Source organism: Garra rufa, chromosome 8 (assembly GCF_049309525.1).
Source record: "Garra rufa chromosome 8, GarRuf1.0, whole genome shotgun sequence".
NCBI classification, from domain to species: domain Eukaryota; kingdom Metazoa; phylum Chordata; class Actinopteri; order Cypriniformes; family Cyprinidae; genus Garra; species Garra rufa.
The window spans coordinates 51,724,639-51,750,444 of NC_133368.1; the positions used below are offsets into that span (position 1 = coordinate 51,724,639).

The 25,806-nt window shown below is 42.7% G+C and overlaps 3 protein-coding genes across 3 annotated transcripts in view; 1 reads left to right on the plus strand and 2 right to left on the minus strand.

Annotated features, from left to right (window-relative positions):
- LOC141341237 (inactive dipeptidyl peptidase 10-like) overlaps window positions 1–6,704 on the minus strand; it is a 35,235-nt gene extending 28,531 nt beyond the window's left edge. Inside the window, exon 1 of the mRNA XM_073846388.1 lies at window positions 6,556–6,704. Coding sequence (XP_073702489.1) covers window positions 6,556–6,624 — 69 coding nt within the window. The 5' untranslated portion in view covers window positions 6,625–6,704. The remainder of the gene's footprint in view (window positions 1–6,555) is intronic.
- A 1,682-nt stretch (window positions 6,705–8,386) lies between these two features.
- On the minus strand, window positions 8,387–16,352 carry actr3 (actin related protein 3). The gene is made up of 12 exons (XM_073845838.1): window positions 16,197–16,352; window positions 14,987–15,042; window positions 14,272–14,396; window positions 13,309–13,419; window positions 13,058–13,153; window positions 12,847–12,954; window positions 11,644–11,787; window positions 11,147–11,320; window positions 10,782–10,874; window positions 10,455–10,580; window positions 10,279–10,362; window positions 8,387–9,154 (listed from the first exon to the last, which is right to left on the minus strand). Exons 1-12 carry the CDS (start codon window positions 16,238–16,240, stop codon window positions 9,059–9,061), a joined length of 1,257 nt encoding a protein of 418 aa, XP_073701939.1. The 5' UTR covers window positions 16,241–16,352; the 3' UTR covers window positions 8,387–9,058.
- A 3,803-nt stretch (window positions 16,353–20,155) lies between these two features.
- Window positions 20,156–24,749, plus strand: gpr39 (G protein-coupled receptor 39). The gene is made up of 2 exons (XM_073846019.1): window positions 20,156–21,212; window positions 22,109–24,749. Exons 1-2 carry the CDS (start codon window positions 20,432–20,434, stop codon window positions 22,597–22,599), a joined length of 1,272 nt encoding a protein of 423 aa, XP_073702120.1. The 5' UTR covers window positions 20,156–20,431; the 3' UTR covers window positions 22,600–24,749.
- The last annotated feature ends 1,057 nt before the right edge of the window (window positions 24,750–25,806 follow it).

Consider the following 25,806-nt stretch of genomic DNA (forward strand, 5'->3'; position numbering starts at 1 on the left):
CACACACACACACACACACACACACACACACACACAGTAGTGAACACACACACACACACACACACACACACACACACACACACACACAGTAGTGAACACACACACACACACACACACACACACACACACACACACACACACACACACACACACACACATACAGTAGTGAACACACACACACACACACACACACACACACACACACACACACACACACACACACACACACAGTAGTGAACACACACACACACACACACACACACACACACACACACACACACACACACACACACACACACACGTTGGGTTTACATGTTTTGTGGGGACATTCCATAGGCGTAATGGTTTTCATACTGTACAAACCGTACTTTCTATCGCCCTACACCTACCCTAAACCTAAACCTAGCCCTCACAGGAGATTGTGTATACTTTTACTTCATCAAAAAAACTCATTGTGCATGATTTATAAGCCTGTTTCCTCATGAGGACCTGAGAAATGTCCCCACAAGGTCAAAATCTACTGGTATTCCTATCCTTGTGGGGACATTTGGTCCCCACAACGTGATGAATACCAGGTACACACACACACACACACAGCAGTGAGCACACACACACACACACACACACACACACACACACAGTAGTGAACACACACACACACACACACACACACACACACACACACACACACACACACACACATATTGCTGCGGCACTCGGGGAGCAGTTAGGGGTTCGGTGCCTTGCTCAAGGAGAGCGCTGCTTATTCACTCCCCTCGTCGACAATCCCTGCCGGACCTTTGAGTTACAAGTCTGCCTCTCTAACCATTAGGCCACGCTGGTTCAGGTGTTTAATTGGGGTTGGAGCTCAACTCTGCAGGACACCGGACCACCAGGACTGAGTTTAGGCACCACTGATGTACAGCATGTGAAATTTCATTGATTTTTGCATTGTGTCTGTCTGAAAGTGAAGATCCAGGCCAAAAGAGACATGAGCAAGTTCCTCCGTCACGCTATGATCGGCTGATCAGAGTCTAGATCTATGATGGTAAACACTGGAGCTCTAATGTGATGAAACTAGGAATGCACGATATTTATCGGACAGATAAATTATCGACCGATATGGGTAAAAATGACGTCATTTTTATTGCTCCGATAAATAAATGAAACCCGATCCGATAAAGTACTCTTGCTGGTAAATCATTCAATCAGTCTGGTTTATCTGAGATTCATCTGCTTTCCGAGTGCAAGTGACCGCAGCTGTAAACTGCAGTGACTCTCGGCCTTTGTCGCGTTTAATACGTCATCATCTGTGTGGTCATCATCGCCTTCGCAGGTCTGGAAGTTTTTCACAGTGACAGAGGAGGACAATGCTACTGCTATTTGCAACACATGTTTAGCAAGGATTCCGAGAGGAGGTAAAAAGCCGTTAAGTTTTAACAATCTTATATCTCACTTCAGCGGTCGTCATCGCGGTGAATCTGTTTTAGGGGCCATTCACATGTCACGTGGAAAACGCTGAAGCGCCGCCTTCTCTTTCTTCCAAACCCAAAGTCTTTGCCAAACCGCTCTGTAGTTTGAGCTCCAGTGGCGTCTGCCGTTGCTAAGCAGCCAGGACATGCGCTCTCCATAAAGACGCGGTAGTTTCAGCAAAGAATAAATAGATTTTCAGCATTAAAATCGCTTGCAGTAGCTCTGTTATCAAATTTATTTAAAAATGTTTATTCCTGTACAGCTTTGATAAGCTGTTTCTCCACCTTGACAGTGCTTTCAGTGTTATTAAGGGAAAGGATGAAGCTGATTGGTTGGTTCATGTCACATGACCTGCATTGCGCTTGCAGAATTCTGAAGAGTTGAGACGTTTTTATCTCGATTCTGATGTTTCACTCCCCGCCTCGTACGATTTGGCTGCTGCACACATTCATAATATGATCAATAAGAATGGACTGCATGTAAGCTTTACCACAGACATTTGGACATCTGACTTTACTCCATGATGCACTTTTCATTTTTTCCAGGTTGACAAAATGTCAAAGCATTTTATTTTATTCAGAATTGTGGTGCCTTACACACACACAAAAAAAAAAAAAAAAAAAAAAAACATTTTTGAAGATTCAGGACTGTTTGCTATGATTGTTAGACCCAGATATATAATATAAATTTCATTAGTTTATCTTAGATTTTGTATTCTCCTGTGTGCACAAAATTATCATATAAAAATATGAATGTATTGGTTATCGGTATCGGCATCAGCCAAAAGAAGGACTTAATTATCGGCTATCGGTAAGAATTTTTCATATCGTGCATCCCTAGATGAAACATAACATTCTGAGATTTTATGACGTCGGGACACTTACAGAAGGAACAGGAGGCGAAACTTACACGGACCTGAATGAGAGAAAACACTCAGAAGGACAAGCTGAAGAGACACTGACTCATGACTGACTCTGTCAACAGCAGATATCTGTGGATATTATGCAGCCATTTCTCTCTTGAGCATAAACCTCGAGTTCTGATGAGAACACTAGGAAATGAAGTCAAGAAAGAGACAGAGCTGGACTATTGGATGAGTTTCACAGTCTGATCATGAATCAGAAACAGCACAGCTCTGACATCCACGATCACATCTAAAGGAGATCTTTTTGAAGTCGGTAGGAAGTAAAGCAAAGCTTCTCTGGGTTTGAATCAATCCAAAGTAAATTCATCAATTTCAAGTTCAATCTGATGTTTACACAAGTTAACGTTTGAACAATATTTACTATAATCATCCAATATTAATATTTTACCCGTTTATGTTTTTATTATTATTCATTTTGAAATACTTTCATATTGCTTCCTCTTTATTATTCTTTAAAAAATACAGTTTGTTGTTCCAGTACTTTCTTTTTTTTTTTTTTTTTTTGAAGCCATGTTTAATGTTTCAAAATGCACAAAACTGGAGGAGACTTAGTTTTGATCAACAGTATGTTTGTACAGCATAAACATGAAACATATCAAAAGGCTGTGCTGCTGGTTTACTGTCTGTGGAGTAAACAGCTTTAACCTGGACAGTAAACATGCGACGGAGGAACGATCTCCATCGGGATACACAGACGCTCTGCTGTTTGCATGTTTCTGCATCTGTTGCGTGGGCGCTGCGTGTTGAAGAGCATTAGCAAACTGCCGCCCACCAACAACCATCATCATCTACAACAACCTTCTTTAATACCTCTTTGATGCGCCATAAAACCAATAACAGGAGACTATTATTCCAGTATTTGCACAGCAGAATTTACAAACTGACAAATCAGATCAACACTGCGGCGGCTGCAACGGCCAGAAAGCAGGAATGATTTATCTGTGCATCAGAACGGGGCCAGGATGGAGTCAAAGGGCCATGATGGACGTGAACATGCTCTAACAAACATGAAGATGGGAGAATAATGTACACAGATCATCAAAACAGAATCATCTGGTGTGAATGTACAGTCTATTAGTCCATTCGTCTTGGACACAAAGCAGCTGCTGAATAAAGGAAATGTTTCTGAAGGTTAGCTGTAGCAGACGAGCATCTGATCATTGGACAGTAACTATCATAACCGCCTCATTTCACTGAACAAACGTCACCTTACAGATCGACTGCAGGCCGGAGGGAGTGTGTGGCACGCTCCAAATGATGTTTTATTAAAGTTCAGGAGGAGCACGTTACGATAATTAACCCGATTAAACACGAGAGGAGCACAATCAGTAATCAACCTAATGAACAGGTGTATATACTCACAGCAGCCTTAACTCTGTTCCACGACAGTCTTTCATCATCCCTCCTCCATTCCTTCTCTGCACCAACAAACAGCTCAGAGCCCTTGCCTTGGACAGCACACCAAATACACATAACCTTTATTATATGTAAGTGAGAACTTGTGAAATTATTTTTAAGAGTATCTGATGACTAATGACTTTAAAAGAAGGTGAAGATCTGAACAGAGGATCAGTCTAAAAGAAAGGGATCATTTGACACGAATCTCACATTTATCTGAGCAGAAGCAGCTAATGTTTCACCGCTCTTTTAATCTCCACAGAACAAACTTAAAGGAGTAGTTCACTTCCAGAATAAATAATTACAGATCATGCACTCACCCGCTTGTCATCCTAGATGTTCATGTCTTTCTTTCTTCAGTCACAAAGAAATTCAGTTTTTTGGATGAAAACATTTCAGGATTACTCTCCACTTCAGAGACGAGACAAGATGAGCATTTGAGGTTTAAAAGTTTATAAATTGTCAATTTGTTTTGAAAATAACAGATCGTTTCACCAGATAAAACCCTTCTTCCTCAGCTAGGATCATTTAGAGCCCTTTGAAACTGCATTTTGGAAGTTCAAACTCAGGGCACCATAGAAGTCCACTATATGGAGAGAAATCCTGAAATGTTTTCCTCAAAAAACTATTTCTTTACAACTGAAGAAAGAAAGACATGAACATCTTGGATGACAAGGGGCTGAGTACATTATCTGTACTTTTTTTTTTTTTCTAAAAGTGAACTAATCCTTTAAGTCTGGTGTTTCGTTTGTCATTTCAGTTCCTCTAATGTCTACTCTCACTTCCTCTGAGTCTCTGCCGCTATCAGATCTTCTCCAGGCAGCAGACGAGACGCGTCCAAACACCCTCTTCATTCAATTACAAAACTCTTAACTAATTACACCTGAGCTTGTCCCGCAGATACACACTTCAGTGTAATATTGGGAAGTAACTGGATACCTGAAAACGTGTGTGTGTGTGTGTGTGTGTGTGTGTGTGTGTGTGTGTGTGTGTGTGTGTGTTAGGTTGAGATGATGGACAGATGCAGAGTGACATTTGATCCTGACTGACCTCTCGTGTCCACACACACACACACACACACACACACACACACACACACACACACACACACACACACTAATAGTAAACAGCAGTGACACACTAACCCAGAGTCACGGTGTCTGTGCTGTAGATCAGAGGTTTTCAGTCCTGCTCCTGGAGCGCCACCGCTCTGCACTTTCTGTCTCGCTTATTTAACTTGATTCAGATCATTGGGACAGAGCTGAGTGTGTCAGATAAGAGACATACAATCCTACAATCCCCAGGAGCAGGATTGAGAAGCAGGGCAGTAGATGAGGACACCACACTGGTGTTTCCTAGACCTGATCCTGGATCACCGTGAAGCAGCTTTGAAGCGATCTGTACCTCTGTATAAAGGTGACCTGACGCGACTCGAGCGTTTCAGGACTCCGGGGATCAGGGCTGGCAAACGCTGATCTACAGTGTCAGCGATGAGGATGATGAAGGTCTTTCAACAGCGTGAAGCACGGCGTGAGTTCTGCTCCGGCTTTGAACAGTCCATCATAAACTATTAAACATTCATGAGCCACACAGAGGGGCTTCACTCGCTCTCAAACACACCATCGACTCCCAACAGGAATAAACTACAGAGAGAGGCTTTCTCCCGCTACAGAAATTACTATCATAGCAGAAAAACATTAAAAGCCGCTCAGTGGCAGACGTTACTGTGTGAGCGAATCCGAATCCCATCATTCATCTGTAGTCACACATTCATCCACGTACATTTGCAGCAGAACACTTTTCATATTTATTCATGTGTTGAATTAAGTTATTTTATGGTATTTATTTCATTGTAATTTTTTTAATAAAATCTATGTATTAAGATCTATTTATTGATGGCAATGTACTATAGCTCAGTCTATCTTAAGCAGTCATTTGGCAGTCAGACTGGAAGGAGAACACCTGAAATAATCCAATCAACAGGAAAAATAAAGCATGTAAATCAGAGATGGTCCTGGAGGGCCACTAGATCCAACCCTAATCAAACACACCTGAACAAGCTGATCAATGTCTTGAAGATCACTAGAAAGCTCCAGCAGGTGTGTTTGATTAGGACTGGAGCTAAACTCTGCAGGACCGAAGTTCCCAATCCTGATTTAATATGCTTCATTGGATTCAAAAATGAACAAAGCTCAGAATCAATTCTCAATTATTGAAGAGTCTTGTGATGCATCTGAGAATCATTTTTTCTGCCACCCTAAATTAATAATAGACAATAGATCAAATTCATTCTACATACTATATACAGGTAAGCAGATGAACCCAGAATATGAACACAATGCACTCAATGAGAGTCAGATCAGGTCCTGCAGACTGTGTTCCTGCTGTCAGTCACTGATGGACAAACAGCATCCTGCAGCACAAAGCTCACAACTTCATCATCATGGCTTTACTAATGCACTGTAATATCACACACTGTCTGTACAGCTGACAAACTGACTCCAGACACTGATGAATAATCTTAAATCTGATTTCATTTGCATCTGTGGCACTCTTGTGTGTTCCATAGAGGCTATATTAAAAAGTGAAACAATCAACCACATAACGGGAAATCAGCTGAATTATTATTGATCATCTGTGTTTGATTATCTTACAGTCAATCTGTTTTCATTTCGGACAAAAACCCAACAAAGCAAATGCAGCACACAAACTCCAGTGATGTCGAGCACAACTGCAGAGAAAAACAAAGAAACACTTACTGTGATGCTCTTGGAGGATGAGGACTGACATTTCACCTGATGATGAGAGACGCTGGCCGTTTGATTCATCGAGGAAAAGCGACGGAGATCCGAGGGTGTGATCGATCAGTTCAGTCAGTGTGTGTTTGTCTGACAGAAGCTCCTCGATGATGATGATGATGATGATGATCGGCTAAAGAAGAGCGAATGAACTGAGCGATTCTCTCTCTCTCTCTCTCTCTCTCTCTCTGGTGTAATGGAGTCAGTGTAACTCACTCTAGAGTTACTCATGTTTGAATGCGGATCTGCTTTCATGTCGTTCATCAGGAGCAGATCATCTGAGTCTGCATGCCTCTCTACATCAGCAGGTGTTTCCAAACTTCGCATCTGTTTTCACGAACAAACTCAGATTCAGGACTGATTTCTAGTCGCTAAACTCAAACACACCGATCCGGTTTAAGCGGCGGATGACGCTCTCGGTGTGAATTCATTATTGTTTGATCTGCACAGTTATATATTGGAATATCTTGGAACTGAGACGCCGACATTCCGACATCCAATCGCGTAAAAACGTAGAAATAAAAGCATAATTAAACCGACTTCTCGCGAGACTCCGATTCAGTGCGATTCACTTCCAAGATATAATAAACATAAGAAATTGAAACACATTTAACATCTTGAGGAGACTAATGGAATAACAGTTGAATACTTCTGATCATATAAAAACAATTGATCTATCGGTGAATTTATACATTTTCTCCCTTTAAAAGCTTAAAATTTGTCAAATGGAAAACGTTTTAAATTAAAGCTTCCTATCATTTAGTTTCTATCATTAGAAGTAAGTCCAAAAATATTATTTAAAACAGTGGATGTTTGTCATTTCCATGTTTTTCTGCTTGTGAAAATCCCAAACTACTGATTGCAGTCCTTTGGTTGTACAAGTGGACATCAGCTGGAGACAGACTTTCTATCCTTTATAAGACAGCCCTTCAGATAGATTATCAAATTAAAGCTATTAAACAAACAATTGAAAAGATAGCACTTGGAATATGAGAAGATAGTTGGTGCTAGCAGCATGAGTAGATATTAAGACTCATCTGTTCCCACTGTGCTTTTATTGAACTTAAAAACAAAGATATGATATTCAGAGATGAGTTTCTGTATCTTAAGAAATAACCGACACCCCATGTAAAGTGTTTCTGATTTTCTAAATGGGATTGTTTTTCCCCCCGATGGAGAAAAACAACACTAACACAGCTCATTGACCGGACCGGGGGTTGTTTCATAAAACAAGTTTACCAAAAAAGCCAAGATTATTTCAGTTAGTCTGAGCCAAATCATGTGACAATCAGTCAGACCAACTGAAATAGGCCTGACTTATTTGGTCAACTTTTTTATGAGTTCCTGGAGACCCACTGTCCTGCAAGGTTTATTTCCAACCTGCTTCAGCACACCTGTATGTGCATATGGATCAGTCCCCGAGAGCTTGATTGGCTGCTTCAGGTGTGTTTGATTAGGGTTGGAACTAAAGTCTGCAGGATTCAAGACCTCTAGACTGGACGACCACAGAAAGAATCAAAGAGGAGAAAGAGGTCAGTCAATCCAGTGGCTTTCAAACCTGTCCTGAAGGCCTCGCAACCCTGCACATTTAGTATGTCTCCCTCATCTAACACACCTGATTCAGCTCATTAGTACAGACTGCTTTAGTACTGGTTACGGCTCATAAGACAGACACAAAACATTCAGTGCTGGGCGTCCAGGAGTCAATCAAAGCAAGAGTCAGGACAGGGATGATCAGCAGCTCAAACACACCTGACGAACATCACGCTCATTAGACAGACACAAACACACCTTTAGAAACCATGAGCTTTATTGGAATGTTCACCATTACACTTACAAATCCCACCCGCGTGTGTCTGCCTTTATCAAAACGAGCTTCTGCTAATACTGATTCCGCTCAAGCACATGTTCATATGACCGTCTGCCATCGTGAATAAATGACATCTGAAGGTAAAAGCAGTCGAGTGTCTAAAATGCCATGAAGAAAAAGAAAGACAGACAGAAAATCCAGTATATGGGATATTTTTTTAACAGTTTTCTTTTAGTCACAAATTCGAGATCAAAAGGAAGTATCAAAGTAGAGCAGGAAACACTTTGCTTTAATGTGGTAGGGTCATAAAACATTAAAATAAAGCACGGGATGGAGCCGAACACGGTTCAACATGTGATTCTTTACACCTCAGTGACAATAATGTCCGGTTTGACGGTAAATCTGACGATCGGAGCTCAGATACATGTCGTCACACACTCACACGACACAGACTGAAGCGCTTTCTGTTGCTAACGCTGGGATAAAATCAACAAAAACTCAAGAAAACTGTGGTACGTGTCCAGCGGTGGAGGTGAACCGGTCCGTCGGACACGTGTCTATTCTGAGGGGACCAACAATAGAAAAAGCATTTCTTATTTCTGCACCTGCACCCTACCATCCCATACGAGTGTGTGTGTGTGTGTGTGTGTGTGTTTAGGACATGACTCCGAACACAGGGTTGTGGCGGCAGATGCTCGGCCCGATCTCCTCGTAGTCCTTCTTGGTGTGACACACTTGGTAAAACTCCGGCTGGAGAGACACAAACAGACACAACGTCACACAAGTGCTCCTAACTGTGAAGGTAACGACGGTCATTAGTAAACATCAGTGTAATGGAGTTCTGGAGGAACACATTCATCAAGACGCTCCGGTGAACGCCGATTTACGGACGGGACACTCTAATTGACCGTAATTCATCCGAACCGAGGGATCGTGATCGTTTCTCAGTTTCTCTCTGACTCCTTCAATACAAGAAGCTGTTATTCATACAAATGTCTCTTTACGTGTGAACGAGCAACAGAGAACACTCCTTCTGGAACATTACAGGATGTTTTCACAGCATAATGAACTGTAGTCTCTAGTGATTCATTAAAAATGTGATTCCTCATCAGATCGGCCTTTAAAGCAGCGGCTCTCTAGCAGACGTCTGGGGTCAAAGGGTCAATCATTTAAATGCCATAGAAAACAAGCATTCAAATGAGGTTTCTCATTGTTATTCACCTTTAACAACTGTTTTGGTGTTTTTGAAGAACCGGAGAAATGAGAATAAATGATGAAGCCTAGTTTCAAAAGTCTGATTTGAAAAGTCATCAAAATTAAATCACATTTTTAACAATTTTATAACAAATTTTACTGGGAAACATTTTTCAGTAACAGATGCTCATCTGTAATTTATCTAGTAATTGGAGAATGAGTGGACTGGATAAAAAGAGCAGAAACGCCACTGAAGAACACTGTGTTCGTAAAACTTCTGGAATTCTGAAATGTTCATTGTTTCTATTTTTTGAGTCTCTTACTTTGAAATCATAGTTTTTGTGAATTCTAAAAACATTTTGAAAATGCTGTCATTACAGATGAACCAGAGGAATATTGTTGTGAATAATAAGAGGACTTGGAGGTGTGTGTGTGTGTGTGTGTGTGTGTGTGTGTGTGTGTGTGTGTGTGTGTGTGTGTACTTGTACAGCTATGTTTGGTCCTAACGTTCTGAAACCCTTTTAAGGCCTGTTTGAGGGATCAGGTTATAACTGAGTAAAGGTTAGGTTTAGGGTGAGGAGCTAGAGATTGCATTGTGTGTCTGTATGTCCTCACAAACATAGCTATAGAGACTTGTTTATGTGTGTGTGTGTGTGTGTGTGTGTGTGTGTGAGACTCACGGTTGACGCCAGCATGGATCCTCCGAACCACACGGCGTACCGCTGCATGTGATGGGTGATGACCTGAACGTCGATGGGTTTAGGCTGTGAGAGAAGAAGAGATGCAGGTATTGAGTGTTATTTGTCTCGCTGCACACACAGACAGACGCTGCTGTAGATCTGCTGCTGAAACTGACCTTGAGTTTTCCTCCGCTGAGCTCCTCGCTGAGCTTCAGACGCGCGTCCACCGTTCTCTTCAGGTCTCTCTGCAGACGCCGGCCGAAGTCACGGAACATGGTGGAGCCGCCCGACAGGACGATGTTCTGTGAACCATCAGCAGTATTAGAATCAGAAAGAGCTTTATTGCCATTAAATAAATAAGTGGTACGTACAGTTGTGCTACAGATATTAGAATGGAATAGGATAGTATAGAAGATGCAGAGATGTATTAGGGTGGAGGAGGTAGCAAATCAATATCAGATTAGTATATTTATTAGATCGGACAGTATCTGATCGAGACTGACCTTATAGAGCGGACGGCGCACGTCGATGGGACAGTTCTGAATGACCTCGTCCACCACCTCAGAGATGGGCTGAGTGAAGTCTGGGTTAGCAAACTGAGAGACGAAACACAGTGTGAGACCAAAGACATGAATCTTTAATACATTATCTTTACATTGTTGTTCTGGAAGTGATAATACAAATCAGCAAAACAACTTTAAAATACTTGTTTCTTTCATAACACACATATGTATGGATCTTAGTTTGTGTGCTAATATATCAACACACACAGATTAGAGGTTGATCAATACTGTATTTGTTGTTTTTCTGCAGGGTTTGTGTTTGTCTTTGCTGAATGTAATCAAAACAAACGTGCGTCTGTCCAAACCTCAGGGTGGAAGAAGATTTCAGGTCCCAGGAAGCGCTCGTATCCCACGTCGATGGTAAACTCTTTCTTGCTGATGGCGTTGATGCCGGTGTACTGTTTGATCCATTTGGATCCGTCAGTGTCGTACTTACTGAACTCCTTGACCAGATCGGGACAGACGTAACTGAAGCGCTCCTGCGGGAGACAGACGGAAGGACAGATGCAGTTAGTGGGGACTCTCCAAAGGCATAATGGTTTTTCTACTGTACAATCTGTTTTTCTAACTCTTTGAATCACTGAATTTCATAAAGCATTATTTATTAACACCAGTATGTATTTTAAGCTTTTTAAGGTTTACGAGAACACAGGAAGTGTAAACCTCATAACCCATGTTTACGTTGTAGTACCCATGTCATTATACACATTAGTGTTCTCATGAACCATATATATCAGAACACACACACACACACACACACACACACACACACACACACACTCACACACACACACACACTCACCTTGACGGCTTTGGCGGTCTCCAGCGACTGCTCCGGCGGGATGCCCACCTCTCGCTCTCTCAGCAGCTGCTGCGTGAAGTAGGTGATGTCTCGGCCCGCGATGGGAATGTGTTTAATGCAGCTGCCGATCACGTAACCCTCCGCCTGTCAAACCAATCACAGCAGCACACTCTCAGTGAGGTCACTTCCTGTTCTGAGCTTTTCTGGAGGGAAGAGGCCGTGAGCCCGAGTTCCACAGCATCAAAACACACCGACGTGATCAGACACGACACACAAATTCTTAAAGGTGCCATAGAATGGAAAACTGTATTTATCTTGGCATAGTTGAACAATGACAGTTCAGTACATGGACATGACATCCCATGAGTCTCAAACACCACCATTTCCTCCTTCTTATATAAATCAAGTGTTTGCAAAAGACCACTGAAAAATAGGTCAATTCCAACATAACACCGATTACGCAATAGTCGCGATCGTTAATAATTACGCCCCCAACATTTGCATCGCCCAATCATCATTAACTTCAGTACATCAGTAAAACCACTGAAGGGACACGGTTAGCTTAATGCTAGCGCTAGTCTGTTACATTGCAGTACATAGGATTTCACTTCCCACATAAACACAGAGACGACTGCTGCTGATGATGGCCAATGATTTGCTGATCCTGAGCACCACTCACAAGCACCTGAACTCATGTGGTAAGTAAGCACTCCTGCTGCAGTATAACGTTACACAGAGCACATGCCATCACAATAGCGAGAGGAAAATGATCGCACATATTAAACGAGGCTAGAGCTCCGTAATTAATATATATAGTTCCTCCATGTGCAAGCTATTGAGATGAGCAGCTCTGTGAGCCAATCAGAGCAGAGCTCATTAATATTCACGAACCTTCCAAATAAGGCAATAACAGAGCATTGCATTCTAGGGACAAATCCAAGGGTTTGCCGTTTCCTATGCCATATACCTTCTATGTAGACATCAGAGAACAATTTAAAATATTGTATAAATGCATTTTATGGCACCTTTAAGCATTTGGTCTAAATATGAACAAGCCGTTTGAAAAGATAAATATTGCAAAGATCCAGTAAAACGTGATGAATTCAGTTCAAGAAGACAGAAACATTAAACTGGATATTTGAGAATCAATCTGTTCTGTAATAAATGTGTGTGTGTGTGTTTGTGTGTGTGAGAGAGACGTACCACGGGAATGACGTGAGTAACTCCGTCTCCGCTGTCGATGACGGTTCCTGTAAGTGTTCTCTCACCCACCTGTCGAGACGTCCATGATGCAGCCAGAGCCAGAACAGCCTGAAAACACACACAACATCAGCCAAACACATCAACACTGATAGCAAGAGTGTGAGAGTGTGTGTGTGTGAGTGTGTGTGTGTGTGTGTGTGTGTGTGTGTACCTGCACAGCGATGTAGAGTCCCGGCACATTAAAGGACTCAAACATGATCTCGGCCGTGTATTCGCGGTTCTCTGGCGTGTTTAAAGGAGGTTCGGTCTGCAGCAGAGAAACAAACAGCACACGTCAGACCTCACACAGGAAGTGATGCGCAGAGTTAGCCGACCGCAATGATAATTTAACCCATATACTTCACATCTCAGCTGAAGGAGAGACATTCAATCATCATCATGAGTGGAGCGTTTGTTTCTCACCAGCAGGAAGTAATGGTCCTCGGGTTCGGCTCTCAGGTACTTGAAGATCACCTGCTCCATAAACCTCTCCATCAGATCCCAGTCCTCCACGATCCCGTGCCGAATGGGCCACTGCGGAGACAGAGACGCTCACAGATCACGGACACACACGTCTCTGACAGAGACACTATCTGATGATGATGATGATGATGATGATCTGAACACCCTTCATCATCACGGCTGTGATCGGCCCAAAGGTGATCCGAGTGTCAGACTGAATAAAGGAATAGTTCACCCAAACATAAAATATGTTGAATATGTGCTGACCCTCAGGCCACCCGCTGATCAAATCATCACAATCATCCACACCACTCCAGCCCATCAATTAACGTCTTGGAAAGACAAAAGAAACAAATCCATCAGCAGGACGTTTTAACTGTGGAGTACTATAATTCTGAAATTCTGCTGACGGCACCCATTCACTGCAGAGGATCCATTAGTGAGACAGTGATGGAATCACACATTTCTACAAATCTAATGAACAAACTCATCCTAATCTTGTCTGAGGGTGAGATATTTTCATGTGATATTTCTCACACACATCTTGACCAGCAGAGTGATTATTGCTCTGCCAATGAAAATGAGCGACCATGAGATCTTCAGCGCTGCTCTTACACACACACGCACACACACACACACACACACACACAAACATGCACGTACACACACACACGCACACACACACACACACACACACACACACACACACGCACGTACACACACACACGCACACACACACACACACAAACATGCACGTACACACACACACGCACACACACACACACACACACACACACACACACACACACACACACACACACAAGAGCACGACTGACCGATCAATCTAGTGCAGCTGAACCCGTGTACGGCCGCCACAGAACTACCCACAAAGAAAACATCTTCCCATGATGATAGTTCACTCACTTTAGTGGCGTAATTGGGTTTATCGATGGCTTCGTCTCCGATGAAGAAGTCGAGGTCATCCACACCCTTCATCATCCTCCGCTGAGCCTGATCGCCCACCTTCGCCGACTCTTTAATGGCAATGCCTGAAAGGAGAAAGGGATGATGGGAAGAGAGAGATAATCAGATGGACTGAAGACTTCTGTCCATCGAACATGAGGAAGTGAAAACACTACACCCTACAGACGCGCACTACACCCTACAGACGCACACTACACCCTACAGACGCGCACTACACCCTACAGACGCGCACTACACCCTACAGACGCGCACTACACCCTACAGACGCGCACTACACCCTACAGACGCGCACTACACCCTACAGACGCGCACTACACCCTACAGACGCGCACTACACCCTACAGACGCGCACTACACCCTACAGACCCGCACTACACCCTACAGACCCGCACTACACCCTACAGACCCGCACTACACCCTACAGACGCGCACTACACCCTACAGACGCGCACTACACCCTACAGACGCGCACTACACCCTACAGACGCGCACTACACCCTACAGACGCGCACTACACCCTACAGACGCGCACTACACCCTACAGACGCGCACTACACCCTACAGACGCGCACTACACCCTACAGACGCGCACTGCACCCTACAGACGCGCACTGCACCCTACAGACGCGCACCAGACATCAGGACAGACACTCACATGACGGAATGATGAACTGCGGTTCCGTGTTTCCTGCATATCCCAGTTTAGTGTACCTGAAACACAAAACACATGTATTACTGCTCATATTCATCCAAGAACATATTACTGCTGACATTTAGATCAGTGTTGATGACTGAAACTGACAGATTCTGCAGAATATGGAGCATGCACAATATTAAGAATGCAGAGATCAAAATAAACCAAAACAAAATATATCAGTTGTTTATATTTCTTTATGATGAGCACTTCATTAAGTGTGTTTATAAATCAAACATCCATTAACAGATTGATTTCTACAGAATAACATTAACTCCAAACCGCTCCCAGTTCATGATGTCAATGTCTCACTCTTAATGTTTTCATAACGATAATTACATTCCCATGAACCAACCTTTGCATCTAAAAAGAAGTGTTTATTTAACTCTCTAAACGGAAGTTGTCATATTTAGCGCAGTTGTGGGGTCAGAGATCGAGTGCTGTGGATGTTTTCATGTTTCTACATGTCCAAATATTTCCAGACTGTGGTTCTGCTCTGATCAGAGACACACAGAGATCAGTTTGATTCAATCCCTGAAACACGAACACAAACAGAACAAATGACTCACGGAAATAAAAACATCATACCGAACGCCTGCGGTCATAAAAGGACGGATTTCGGCTCTTTTTATAATTTAAATGCGTTTATTATTTGTCAGAGTGTAGTATCATGTTATGATACAGGTTATACATATTAAACGATTTCGTGTTTTTCTGTGTTTGCCCATATAAGGCCGCAGCGAGAATAGGGAAGTGGAGGAAGAGGAAGCAGATGTGCGCATGCGCACAAGTAAAGACAACAGATTCAATCATTTCCCCGCTCTTCAAACAATTTTAGAGTTTCATTTTCACCATTAATATAATCATGTCAAGCGATCCGCAGCACGTTCAATCCTATATGAGCGTTAAATCTGCGCGTTTGCCGCTGCGCGCTCCTGAGAGCTCCGCGTCAGCCATCGGCGCACAATCACCGCAAACTCACTGCGAGCCTGATCTGATGACAGTCATCCTTCATCTCTGAGCTGGAGAAGCAAAGATAGCATTATCGGAGCAGCAGTTGACAGACTCCAGCAAACATTCAGCAGGAGAACGGCATCTTTGCAGCAGCGCGAGTGCGCGCACGTATCGCGCCGGTTTTTGCGTGCAGCGGCAGATTTAGTGAATTACTCACCCTGTGCCACAATCCACAACGCATGCCGGTAACCGAGCGGCCATCTCGAGTGCGATAAAGCGCCGGCGAGCTCCCGGTACGAGTGATCAGTCGGTCCGTTTGTGTGCGAGGCGGAACCCGGAAGCGCGAAGGGAAGCGATTTTCCACTTCCGCATTCACGCGCAGAAGAGAGCGAGCGGCCGCGAGCGTCACAGCGCTATGAAGTGGGCGGGGCAGAACGACTTGTGGGCGGGGCCGAGCTGCTCGAACACGTGGCTCCTCACATACCAGGAAAGCAACCCATAGTTCTTTCAGTTTCCAAGTATGACATGATTGTTTTGCTTCAGCATAAGCACATGCACGCGCACACACAACAATATCATATGTAAAAAGAGTGCTGACGCTTCGGCTAATTATTATGTTTGTAAAAAGCTGTATGCAAAACTAGCATATCAAATTGAACTTTGATTGAGAAAGAAATTAGGGTGAGTTTTAAGATGGTTAAGCCAAGTATCATAAGAGCGACATTATAGTGACCCGCGCACGAGAGCGCGCTCAGCTGTCATTCTACCTTAATGTACAATGATTTGCTAAAACATTGAAGTTGTAGGTTTAAAAAAAAAAGGTCTATGCGACATTAATGCGTTGTGTATGTGAACACCTTTATAGAAAGATAGAACCAACATGGGATTCTTTTGTTAAATAACATGAAATGGACATGAATATCATTCTAGTAGCATCCACCAGAGTAAATGAGTGAATGTATCTCTCCAGCAGATGGAGCTCATGCTGGTCTGACTGGAAATTTAGTTTTTATGACCAGGAAACACTTGTGCTGCTGTGTGTGATTTCGTGTTGATTCATGTTAAGTTATATTACTATACTTTATGCAGTACAGTAAAGTAAGTACTAAAGGACAGTAAGTAGAGTGAGTCTGAGTTGACAGAACATTCTGGGTCACTTCACTGGCACTACATTTAATTCTTAAACACCCAACACATACAACAGAAAACTGTAAAACAACAGATTATGGTCCTATAAGCCCCCGATATCTTCTGAAGTCCCTTGTAGTCGCCACACACACCATTAGCAGTAAAAAACAACCACATCACATTCCCAAACTGTGAATCTAACACTGAATGCCTCTTCATTTGAAGTATGCGGTGTATCTTCAGAACAAAGGTCTCATCTGTTTCTGGAGCAGCAGAAGGTCAGACACACAGACCAGACCTTCACATGCCGTACGTGGGCTGTTTGATAACGGTTCCAGAGATCCTGTATTTACACCAAACCGCATACTTCACTCCTTATTAGGTCTGTGTCCATCCTGACCGAAGGGTTTTAAGAGGACAGTCCTGTTTCTCCAGCATTAGCGGTTGTTGCTAATAGATTGTCTGGTTTTCTCTAGGTGACCTTTCTAACCCAAACACTTCTTACACACATTCATCCATCATGAGGATGAGAATCAGTTAAACAGTATGGAGCATTACAGCAGCAAAACAATCTCCAAACTGGGCCTAATTTTCATAAAACAAAATATTTCTTTCTTATTTTTTTGTTCTTGGCAGGTTTCATGATTCATCAGAGCTTGTCAAACATTTGTGATCTGATCCAGACTCGCAATGACCCGGTTTCTCAGTGAACTATAGCTCCACGTGTCTTAGTTTATTTAGGACGGGTTTATTGTCCAGCTGAGAGATTTACGTCTTGAGGATGTTTTATATTCTTTCTTGAAATCAAAGGTAAAATAAAAAAGAACAAACAAACCATATTTACGATGACATTTTCATGTGTGTTCAGTTTTAATCTGCATGTTCTTCAATCCTGATCCCATTACACTTTTACAAATAAAGGTGCTTTAAACGGTTCCTCACAGGCGATAGAACTGGGGTGACCGATCCTGTTCCTGGAGATCTACCTTCCTGCAAAGGTCAGCCTTAACCCTGATCAAACACACCTGAACCAGTCTTAAGTATCACAGCTATATTTGTAGCAATAGCCAAAAATACATTGTATGGGTCAAAATTATAAATTTTTCTTTTATGCCAAAAATCATTAGCATATTAAGTAAAGATCATGTTCCATGAAGATATTTTGTAAATTTTCTACCATAAAGTTATAAAAACTTGATTTTTGATTAGTAATATGCATTGCTAAGAACTTCATTTGGACAACTTTAAAGTCTGGCCAGAGGAGAACTGGTCCCCCGACTGAGTCTGGTTTCTCCCAAGGTTTTTTTCTCCATTTCTGTCACCTGTGGAGTTCTGGTTCCTCTGGCTTGCTTAGTTGGGGACACTTTCCAGCGATATCGTATACTATTTGAACTGAACTGACGATGATATCACTGAATTCATTGATGAACTGCCTTTAACTGAAAATTGATTGTTACAATAATGCGTTACTGACACACTATTGTTCTGTTTAAATACTGTGCAGTTGCTTTGACACAATCTGTATTGTTAAAAGCACTATATAAATAAAGGTGACATGACTTGACTTGACTTAACTAAAGGCAATTTTCTCAATATTTAGATTTTTTTGCACCCTCAGATTCCAGGTTTTCAAACAGTTGTATCTCAGACAAACATTTATTTTAACAAACAATATATCAATGGAAAGCTTATTTACTCAGCTCAATTTCAACAAATTTACACTTATGGCTGGTTTTGTCATCCAGGGTCACATTTTGCCTGTCTCCTTTATTTAACACACCTGACTGAGATCATCAGGAGAGAGACATGCAAAATGTGCAGAGCAGGGGATTGAGAACCACAGCTTCTCTTTCTTATCTTTTTATAATCTGAAGAACCTTCTTTCACCACAAAGAACCATTTGTGAAACAGAAAGGTTCTTCAGATGTTAAAGGTTCTTTATGAAACCATTTAGACAAAAAAGGTTTTTCTCTGGCATCATGAAGCACCTTTATTTGTAAGAGCGTACAGTAGCTCTGCGTCAAAAGAACAGGCAGATTTGTGGCGTTTGGTATGACTGATATAAAATCTACGATCATTGCTGTTTAAGCAGCCGGTTAGTGCTCACGCTGGACCAGTTATCTGTGTTTTACAGCTCTTGTGTTTATCTGCATTTGTGCTGAACTGAGACCTACAATAACAGACATAAAGCAATTACGCAGCCTGTTGACTTTAACTGCTGTTTGCAATGATGAGCAATTTGATGGATCTAGTTTTACCTTAAAAACATGTAGATCTTGAGGTTTTACACATCCAGCAGCTCGTGATCTGAACCTGTGCAAATACTTAACAGTATCCTCAATTATTGTGAGATCGAACAATGTTTTCCTTAACTTTTTTTTGTTGCATTAGGGTCAGGGTTTGGCCTGCATCATCCAGTGGAAGCACTTTATTTTGCTTCAAAATCTCGACCCTCATTCACTGCCATTATAACACTTTGGAAGAGCCAGGACATTTTTTTTATTTAACTGTATAATATTAAGTAGTTTAATAGAACTGTTTTTTTTAATATAGTTGTATTTGTCTGCACATAGGATGGCTTGAGGGTGAGTAGATCATGGGTTCATTTTCATTTTGGGGTGAGCTTTAATTTTCTGTAAATGTTTCTGATGAGCAAAGGTTAGTTATTTTGAGAAATGTTTGCACAATGTCAACATTCTTCAAAATATCTTCTGTGTTTAAGAGAAGAAAGAAACTCATACAGATCTGGAGCGACATGAGGAAGATTAAATGAAGACAGAATAGTCATATGTAGATGAATGAAACACTAAAGTATGTACTGTGGCTGTAACTCGTGTAAACACACACACACACACACACACGCGCACACACACACACACACACACACACACACACACACACACACACACACACACACACACACACACACACACACACACACACACAGCGTTTAGGATCAGGACACACCCTCGTATCGTAAAGCATCACGTGACTAATAGTTCCAGCTCAAATAGTGACGCTCAGGTCAGATCCTGGCAGTACCTCGCACCGCCTCCACCTTCATTCGTCAAACTCTAATCATTAACTTCAGCAGAGCTTTCAAACACCAGCGGAGGAAGAGTCCAGACTAAAGCATCGCTCGAGCGGAGACTAACAGCAGCTGAGGTGAGACGCTCTGATCTTCATCAGGATGGATTCACAGACCTTCCGTTTCGAGTCCAACGTCGTGATTTTGTGCCGCGTGAGTTTGATGATTAATGGTGGCGATAAGGGCGCAGATAAGCAGGACTAAAGTCAATAAGTCCAAACAGAGCGACTGACATCATGGAGGAGAATGAGGAAGTGCAGAAAGACTGGAAAACACTGGAGCCGAGTCAGGAGGTGAAGATCTTCCTCACGGTGCTGTACGCCCTCATCCTGGTCCTCGGCATCGTGGGAAACAGCGTCACCATCCACGCGGCTCAGGTGCTGCAGCGGAACGGCTACCTGCAGAAGAACGTGACGGACCACATGGTGAGTCTGGCCTGCTCCGATCTGCTGGTGCTGTTGATCGGGATGCCCGTGGAGCTCTACAGCGCCATCTGGTTCCCCTTCTCGTCCTCCTCCGGCGACGTCTCCTGCAAGATCTACAACTTCCTGTTCGAGGCGTGCAGCTACGCCACCATCCTCAACGTGGCCACTCTCAGCTTCGAGCGCTACATGGCCATCTGTCACCCGTTCAGATATAAAGCTCTGTCCGGGAGCCGCACCGTGAAGCTCCTGCTGTCGGCGTGGATCTGCTCAGCGGTCGTCGCTCTGCCGCTGCTCGTGGCCACGGGGACCGAAGGATACGTGCCCAAGGGCCGCCAGGGGCCCGCTCAGAACCTGACCTTCTGCACCAACCTGAGCCAGCACTGGGTCATGTATCGCACCAGCATCTTCACGGCCTTCATCCTGTATCTGCTCGTCCTGGGCGGCGTGGCCTTCATGTGCAGAGCCATGATCGTCGTTCTTCGGGCCCCGATGGGACCCAACGAATCCGGCGCGAACGGAGCCGAACGCAGGGTTCCCAAACACGAGAGCGCCCGGGTGAAAGCGGCCCGCAAGCAGACCATCCTCTTCCTCGGTAAGACAACATTCGTTCTCGTCAGTAATCCATTCATTGTGTGAATTTACAAGACGTGACATGATTCCTGTTGAGAAAGATTTACCTTTACCCATGACCCAACCTTACACACATATCCACTGAACCCTCCTCAACACGTTCTCTCTATCAGCCTCTATAAAGTCCACAGAGAGACTTTAGAAACCGTTGTCTGTGCACATGAGCTCAAATCTGTTCAATCTCAGCCGCACAAATCCAGACGTAGAGCAGCAGCTCCGGTCACGAGATCTGACGCAATAACACTCAAACACTTCTGGAGTCACAGCCTCATCTTCAGCTCATTGTTAAATTAGGGTCTGAAAGAAAAGCTACCAATTCGCTTGTGCAAAATGGATAAGAGTAATTGCACACACAGCAAGTGCACATGTAAACAGTTTAAACACCGTTTACATTTAAAGAAACGCTAATTTTGTACTAAATGTTTCTTTGGGTTCTGAAAAAAATAATTCTAAGACAAACTCTTGAAAGAGTTCAGAACTACTGCAGAATGAAAGACCACATTACCTCCATCAGCGGATCTCAAGTGCAGTCCTCGCGGCCCACTGCTCTGCACATTACATGTGTCTTTCTTATTTAACACACTTGATTCAGATCATCAGCTCGTTAGGAGAAAGATCCATGAACTAAACTGAGGAGTGTTTCAGATTCAGAAACATACAAAATATGCAGAGCAGTGGGCCCTGAGGACTGGAGTTGAGAAACACTGACCTACATCTAAGGCTCAGATACTGTAGCTGTCCTAGTGGATCCTGACATGATTCTTATTTAGCCTTGATTCTCTGTCCTCACATGATTGTGTTCTCTCTCCTGCTCTGTGTGTGTGTGTGTGTGTGTGTGTGTGTGTGTGTTGTCATTAGTGCTGATGGTCTGCGCTCTGTTCGTGTGCTGGATGCCCAATCAGATCCGCAGGCTGATGACGGCGGCGGTGCCCAAGTCGGAGTGGACGGGGAGTTACCTGATGGGCTACGTGAGGCTTCATCCGGTGGCCGACAGCTTCTTCTACCTGAGCTCTGTGCTGAACCCGCTGCTGTATAACCTCTCCTCACGACAGTTCCGCTCCGCGTTCCTGCAGACGCTCCTGTGCCGTCTGTCGCTGCAGCACATCAACAGGAGAACGCTGGAGAGCAGTCAGGCCTCCAAGAGCTCCGGCAACACCATACGGCCCCTGCTGCGGCGATCTCTGGACCGCATTCGGACCGTTACCAGTGACAGATCGACGCCTACATCGTCAGTGGAGAGACAAAGCCCTCCGAACCCCACCGACCGGCCACCGAACGCAGACACACTGACCTCTGAACCACAGGAGGATGAGATCAACCAACCTACTGCACTACCTATCACTAACTGATGGACTAAATGTCCACTTTAGATCACTGTAGATCACCGTAGATCACTGTAGATCATCGTAGACCACAGTAGATCACCATAGACCACAGTAGATCACCGTAGGTCACTTTAAATCACTGTAGATCACTTTAGATCACCTTAAAAAGTGGTCTACGGTGATCTACAGTAATCTAAGGTGATCTACTGTGATCTACTGTGGTATACGGTGATCTAAATTGATCTAAAGTGGTCTACGGTGATCTACTGTGGTCTACAGTGATCTGTGGTGATCTACATAGATCTTAAGTGATCTACAGTGATCTGTACAGTGATCTAAAGAGATCTAAAGTGATCTATAGTGATCCCTGGGGATCACCTTATATCTTGTAGATCACCTTAGATTATTGGAGATCACTGGATCACTGTAAGGAACTGGAGAACACTGTAGTTCACTTTAAATCGTAATTAAATCCTACACATTAAGTTGAGAGTCATGCAGCAGGGAATCTGTGCTAAATCTGTTCTTGTCAACATCACTGATGACATCTGACATTCACTGTATTTTAATCAAGGACTACTTACAGAAACCCTGTTTCAGACAAATAGACAAAAAAATCAGAGCAAAACAAATCACAATAAGACAGCAGATTCATAAATGAGAATCACATTCAGAGCCAGAAAGAGATCAAGAGTTTGCAAACTATAATCATGATACAGAAAATAAAGCTCAGATATGAGGGTCTGAAATGAGGGCGAGCGGAAAGAAACCCTAAGCCTAATGAAACCAGAACAAGCTCAGAACCACAAGAATATCTCTTAGTCAAAATATCTCTGTGTTTTCATCCCCATCATCTCTAACCTCCACTAGTGACTATCCTGAGCTGCGACTAATGTTGCAAAAAATACTAAAATATTAATGATGTTTTTGAAAAAGTTTTTTTGTTGTCAGAATATACAGCTATTTCTACATGACTGTGAGTACAGAAAGAGACTGTTTTTACCAGCAGAGCCTAACTGTCTCATGTTGACCAGCTAAACCAGTGAGTGAGGAGAGGATGGCCTCTGCTGATGAACTGAAGAGTGTTTTACGATCACCTAAATACACAACAGGAGTTCATTGTGAACTATCTCAGCTGGACACTGAATGCCATAGTAGGAGCAGCAGCATCAGAACTGAATGAGGATCTGAATCTGATCTGATTCGCCGTGATGTTTCATCATGAAAGCTGCTGCATCTGAGCTCAGTCTACAGAGATTCATGGTCGGTAATAAGGAGCTCAAAGCCCCTGAGCAACAGAAGAGTCATACGATGAGACTGGCTCATCATTCATCCTATTTACTTCATCCTATCTGGATGAGTGTGTTTGATCAAGCCTAACCATGACTTATTAACAAGACGGCTGACTACTGTCATCTGTAATGGTATTTTAGCACATTTTAGAGGAACATTCATTATATGGAGATCTGATCTTTTCCTGAAGGAAATTTAATTTCAACTGAAGGCAGAATGGAACAGAAGCAGAGATTGACTGTGATATACGCTTCACATACGATAGTATGATATTTCTGTTCAGTGCATTTCAGAGACTTTTTATCCATATGATAAAGCACAGAATCTGCATCAGTCCTTCATCAGCTCATTCACATTTCTTGCACAGAGAGAGAGAGAGATTCTGGCAAAACTCTGAGAGCTGAAATCCTGAAACGTGGCATGATCTTATAACATCTCAATCTGTGCTCAATGTCTTATCATTTCTCACACAAACCACCAAACTTCTGAAGGAGCAGATCTTCACATGCTGTCTGTTTTTCTTTGTATGTCTCTCTAAATTGATTTCAAAAACAGACACGTTTATTGTTCCTCTACTTTCTGCTGAACATCATGTTGAAACAGTCTTTTGGGTTTTCAAAAGTTCCATTAAATGTAAAAATGAAAAACATTAAGGATTTGCATGTTTCCTATTTTTGGGGAGTGTGAATAGAAGAGCTGTTAAATGCAATATTTTTAATCCAATATTGCAAAATGTTTGTCAATGAAAAGAAATCACGACCTTTTTTAAAGTGTTGCTCTCAACCAGAGAGATAGTTTTAATTTATTTAGTTTTTGATTTTGCAAACATATACATAAAACATTTAAGATGTTGAATAAATAAATAAAGAAAAACAATGATAGTCTACTGTAAAACAAAGTCCCTGTCATTTATTGTCACACCACTGTTAAAGGTAAAAATGCTTTTGAAAATGTGTAAGAAAATTCCACAGCTTCCTGAAATCCTCCCAAACCAGGGTTAGAATGTAATTGTCCTGCTTGTCAAGCAAGTTTCAGTTCTTAACCCTTCCCAGAATTATATGGAAAAGCACCTTAGATCTAGTGAATCGGTTTTTGCTCATTTTAGGCAAATTCTAGAGATAGTTCACCTAAAAAGTAAATTCTGTTTTTGTTTACAAGCAACTCCCGCCCTGCACCTGATCAACCAGTGATTGGACAATGAAGACATCATTTACACAGATTGTTGTCAGAGCAGATTAGTGATTTTAAGTGTATAAGTAAAGACTCATAATCATTTAGTTGTAAGACAAACCCTTAAAGCCCTTACAGACATTCAGAATGATCTGGACCCAGATGCGAAGGCTGGATTTTATCTGAAGTGTCCCTCAATCTCAGCTGAACCCTGTGTGCGTTGAGCTGAAAGCTGGCCGTGTCTCGATGGGTCTTTAACTCAGAATGTGTTGCTGGAAGCTCAAAGCGCTAACCACTACGTTATGGAGCAGTGTGGACCCAAATTTGTCTTTACTTAAGTCCTTCTTGGATAAACACAACAAATCAAGCATTAAAAGCTGGACTGAGGAAGGTACAGATCCAAAAAGATGTCCAATAACATAAAGAACAGTTCCCAATCATGTAGATCAAGATCTGGATAAAAGTCCTTCTAAATGATCCAAGCATGGGTCCCAAGAGAACATGCATTCACCAAAATGTGACAGACAGAAAAAACTTCAAGACTAAGCAAAGTTACAAACCTAACCAAACCCCTAACCCTAACCCTAACCCCTAATGCAGGTCTTAACACACACACACAACACACACACACACACACACACACACACACACACACACACACACACACACACACACACACTGTACAAACTATATTTTCTATCCTCTTACCCTAACCCTAAACCTACCCAGGCTCACTCAAAACTATAGCCATTTTTAGATTCTCAAAAC

Excerpts from the sequence above, each read along its gene's own strand:
- actr3 (XM_073845838.1), bottom strand. The coding sequence starts at position 16,240 with ATGGCCGCTCGGTTACCGGCATGCGTTGTGGATTGTGGCACAGG. Across the intron at positions 14,397-14,986 it reads GCAGTTCATCATTCCGTCAT|GCATTGCCATTAAAGAGTCG; the intron begins GTGAGTGTCTGT and ends TTCTCCTTTCAG. Across the intron at positions 11,321-11,643 it reads AGACCGCCAAAGCCGTCAAG|GAGCGCTTCAGTTACGTCTG; the intron begins GTGAGTGTGTGT and ends TGTCTCCCGCAG.
- gpr39 (XM_073846019.1), top strand. The coding sequence starts at position 20,432 with ATGGAGGAGAATGAGGAAGTGCAGAAAGACTGGAAAACACTGGAGCCG. Across the intron at positions 21,213-22,108 it reads GCAGACCATCCTCTTCCTCG|TGCTGATGGTCTGCGCTCTG; the intron begins GTAAGACAACAT and ends TGTTGTCATTAG.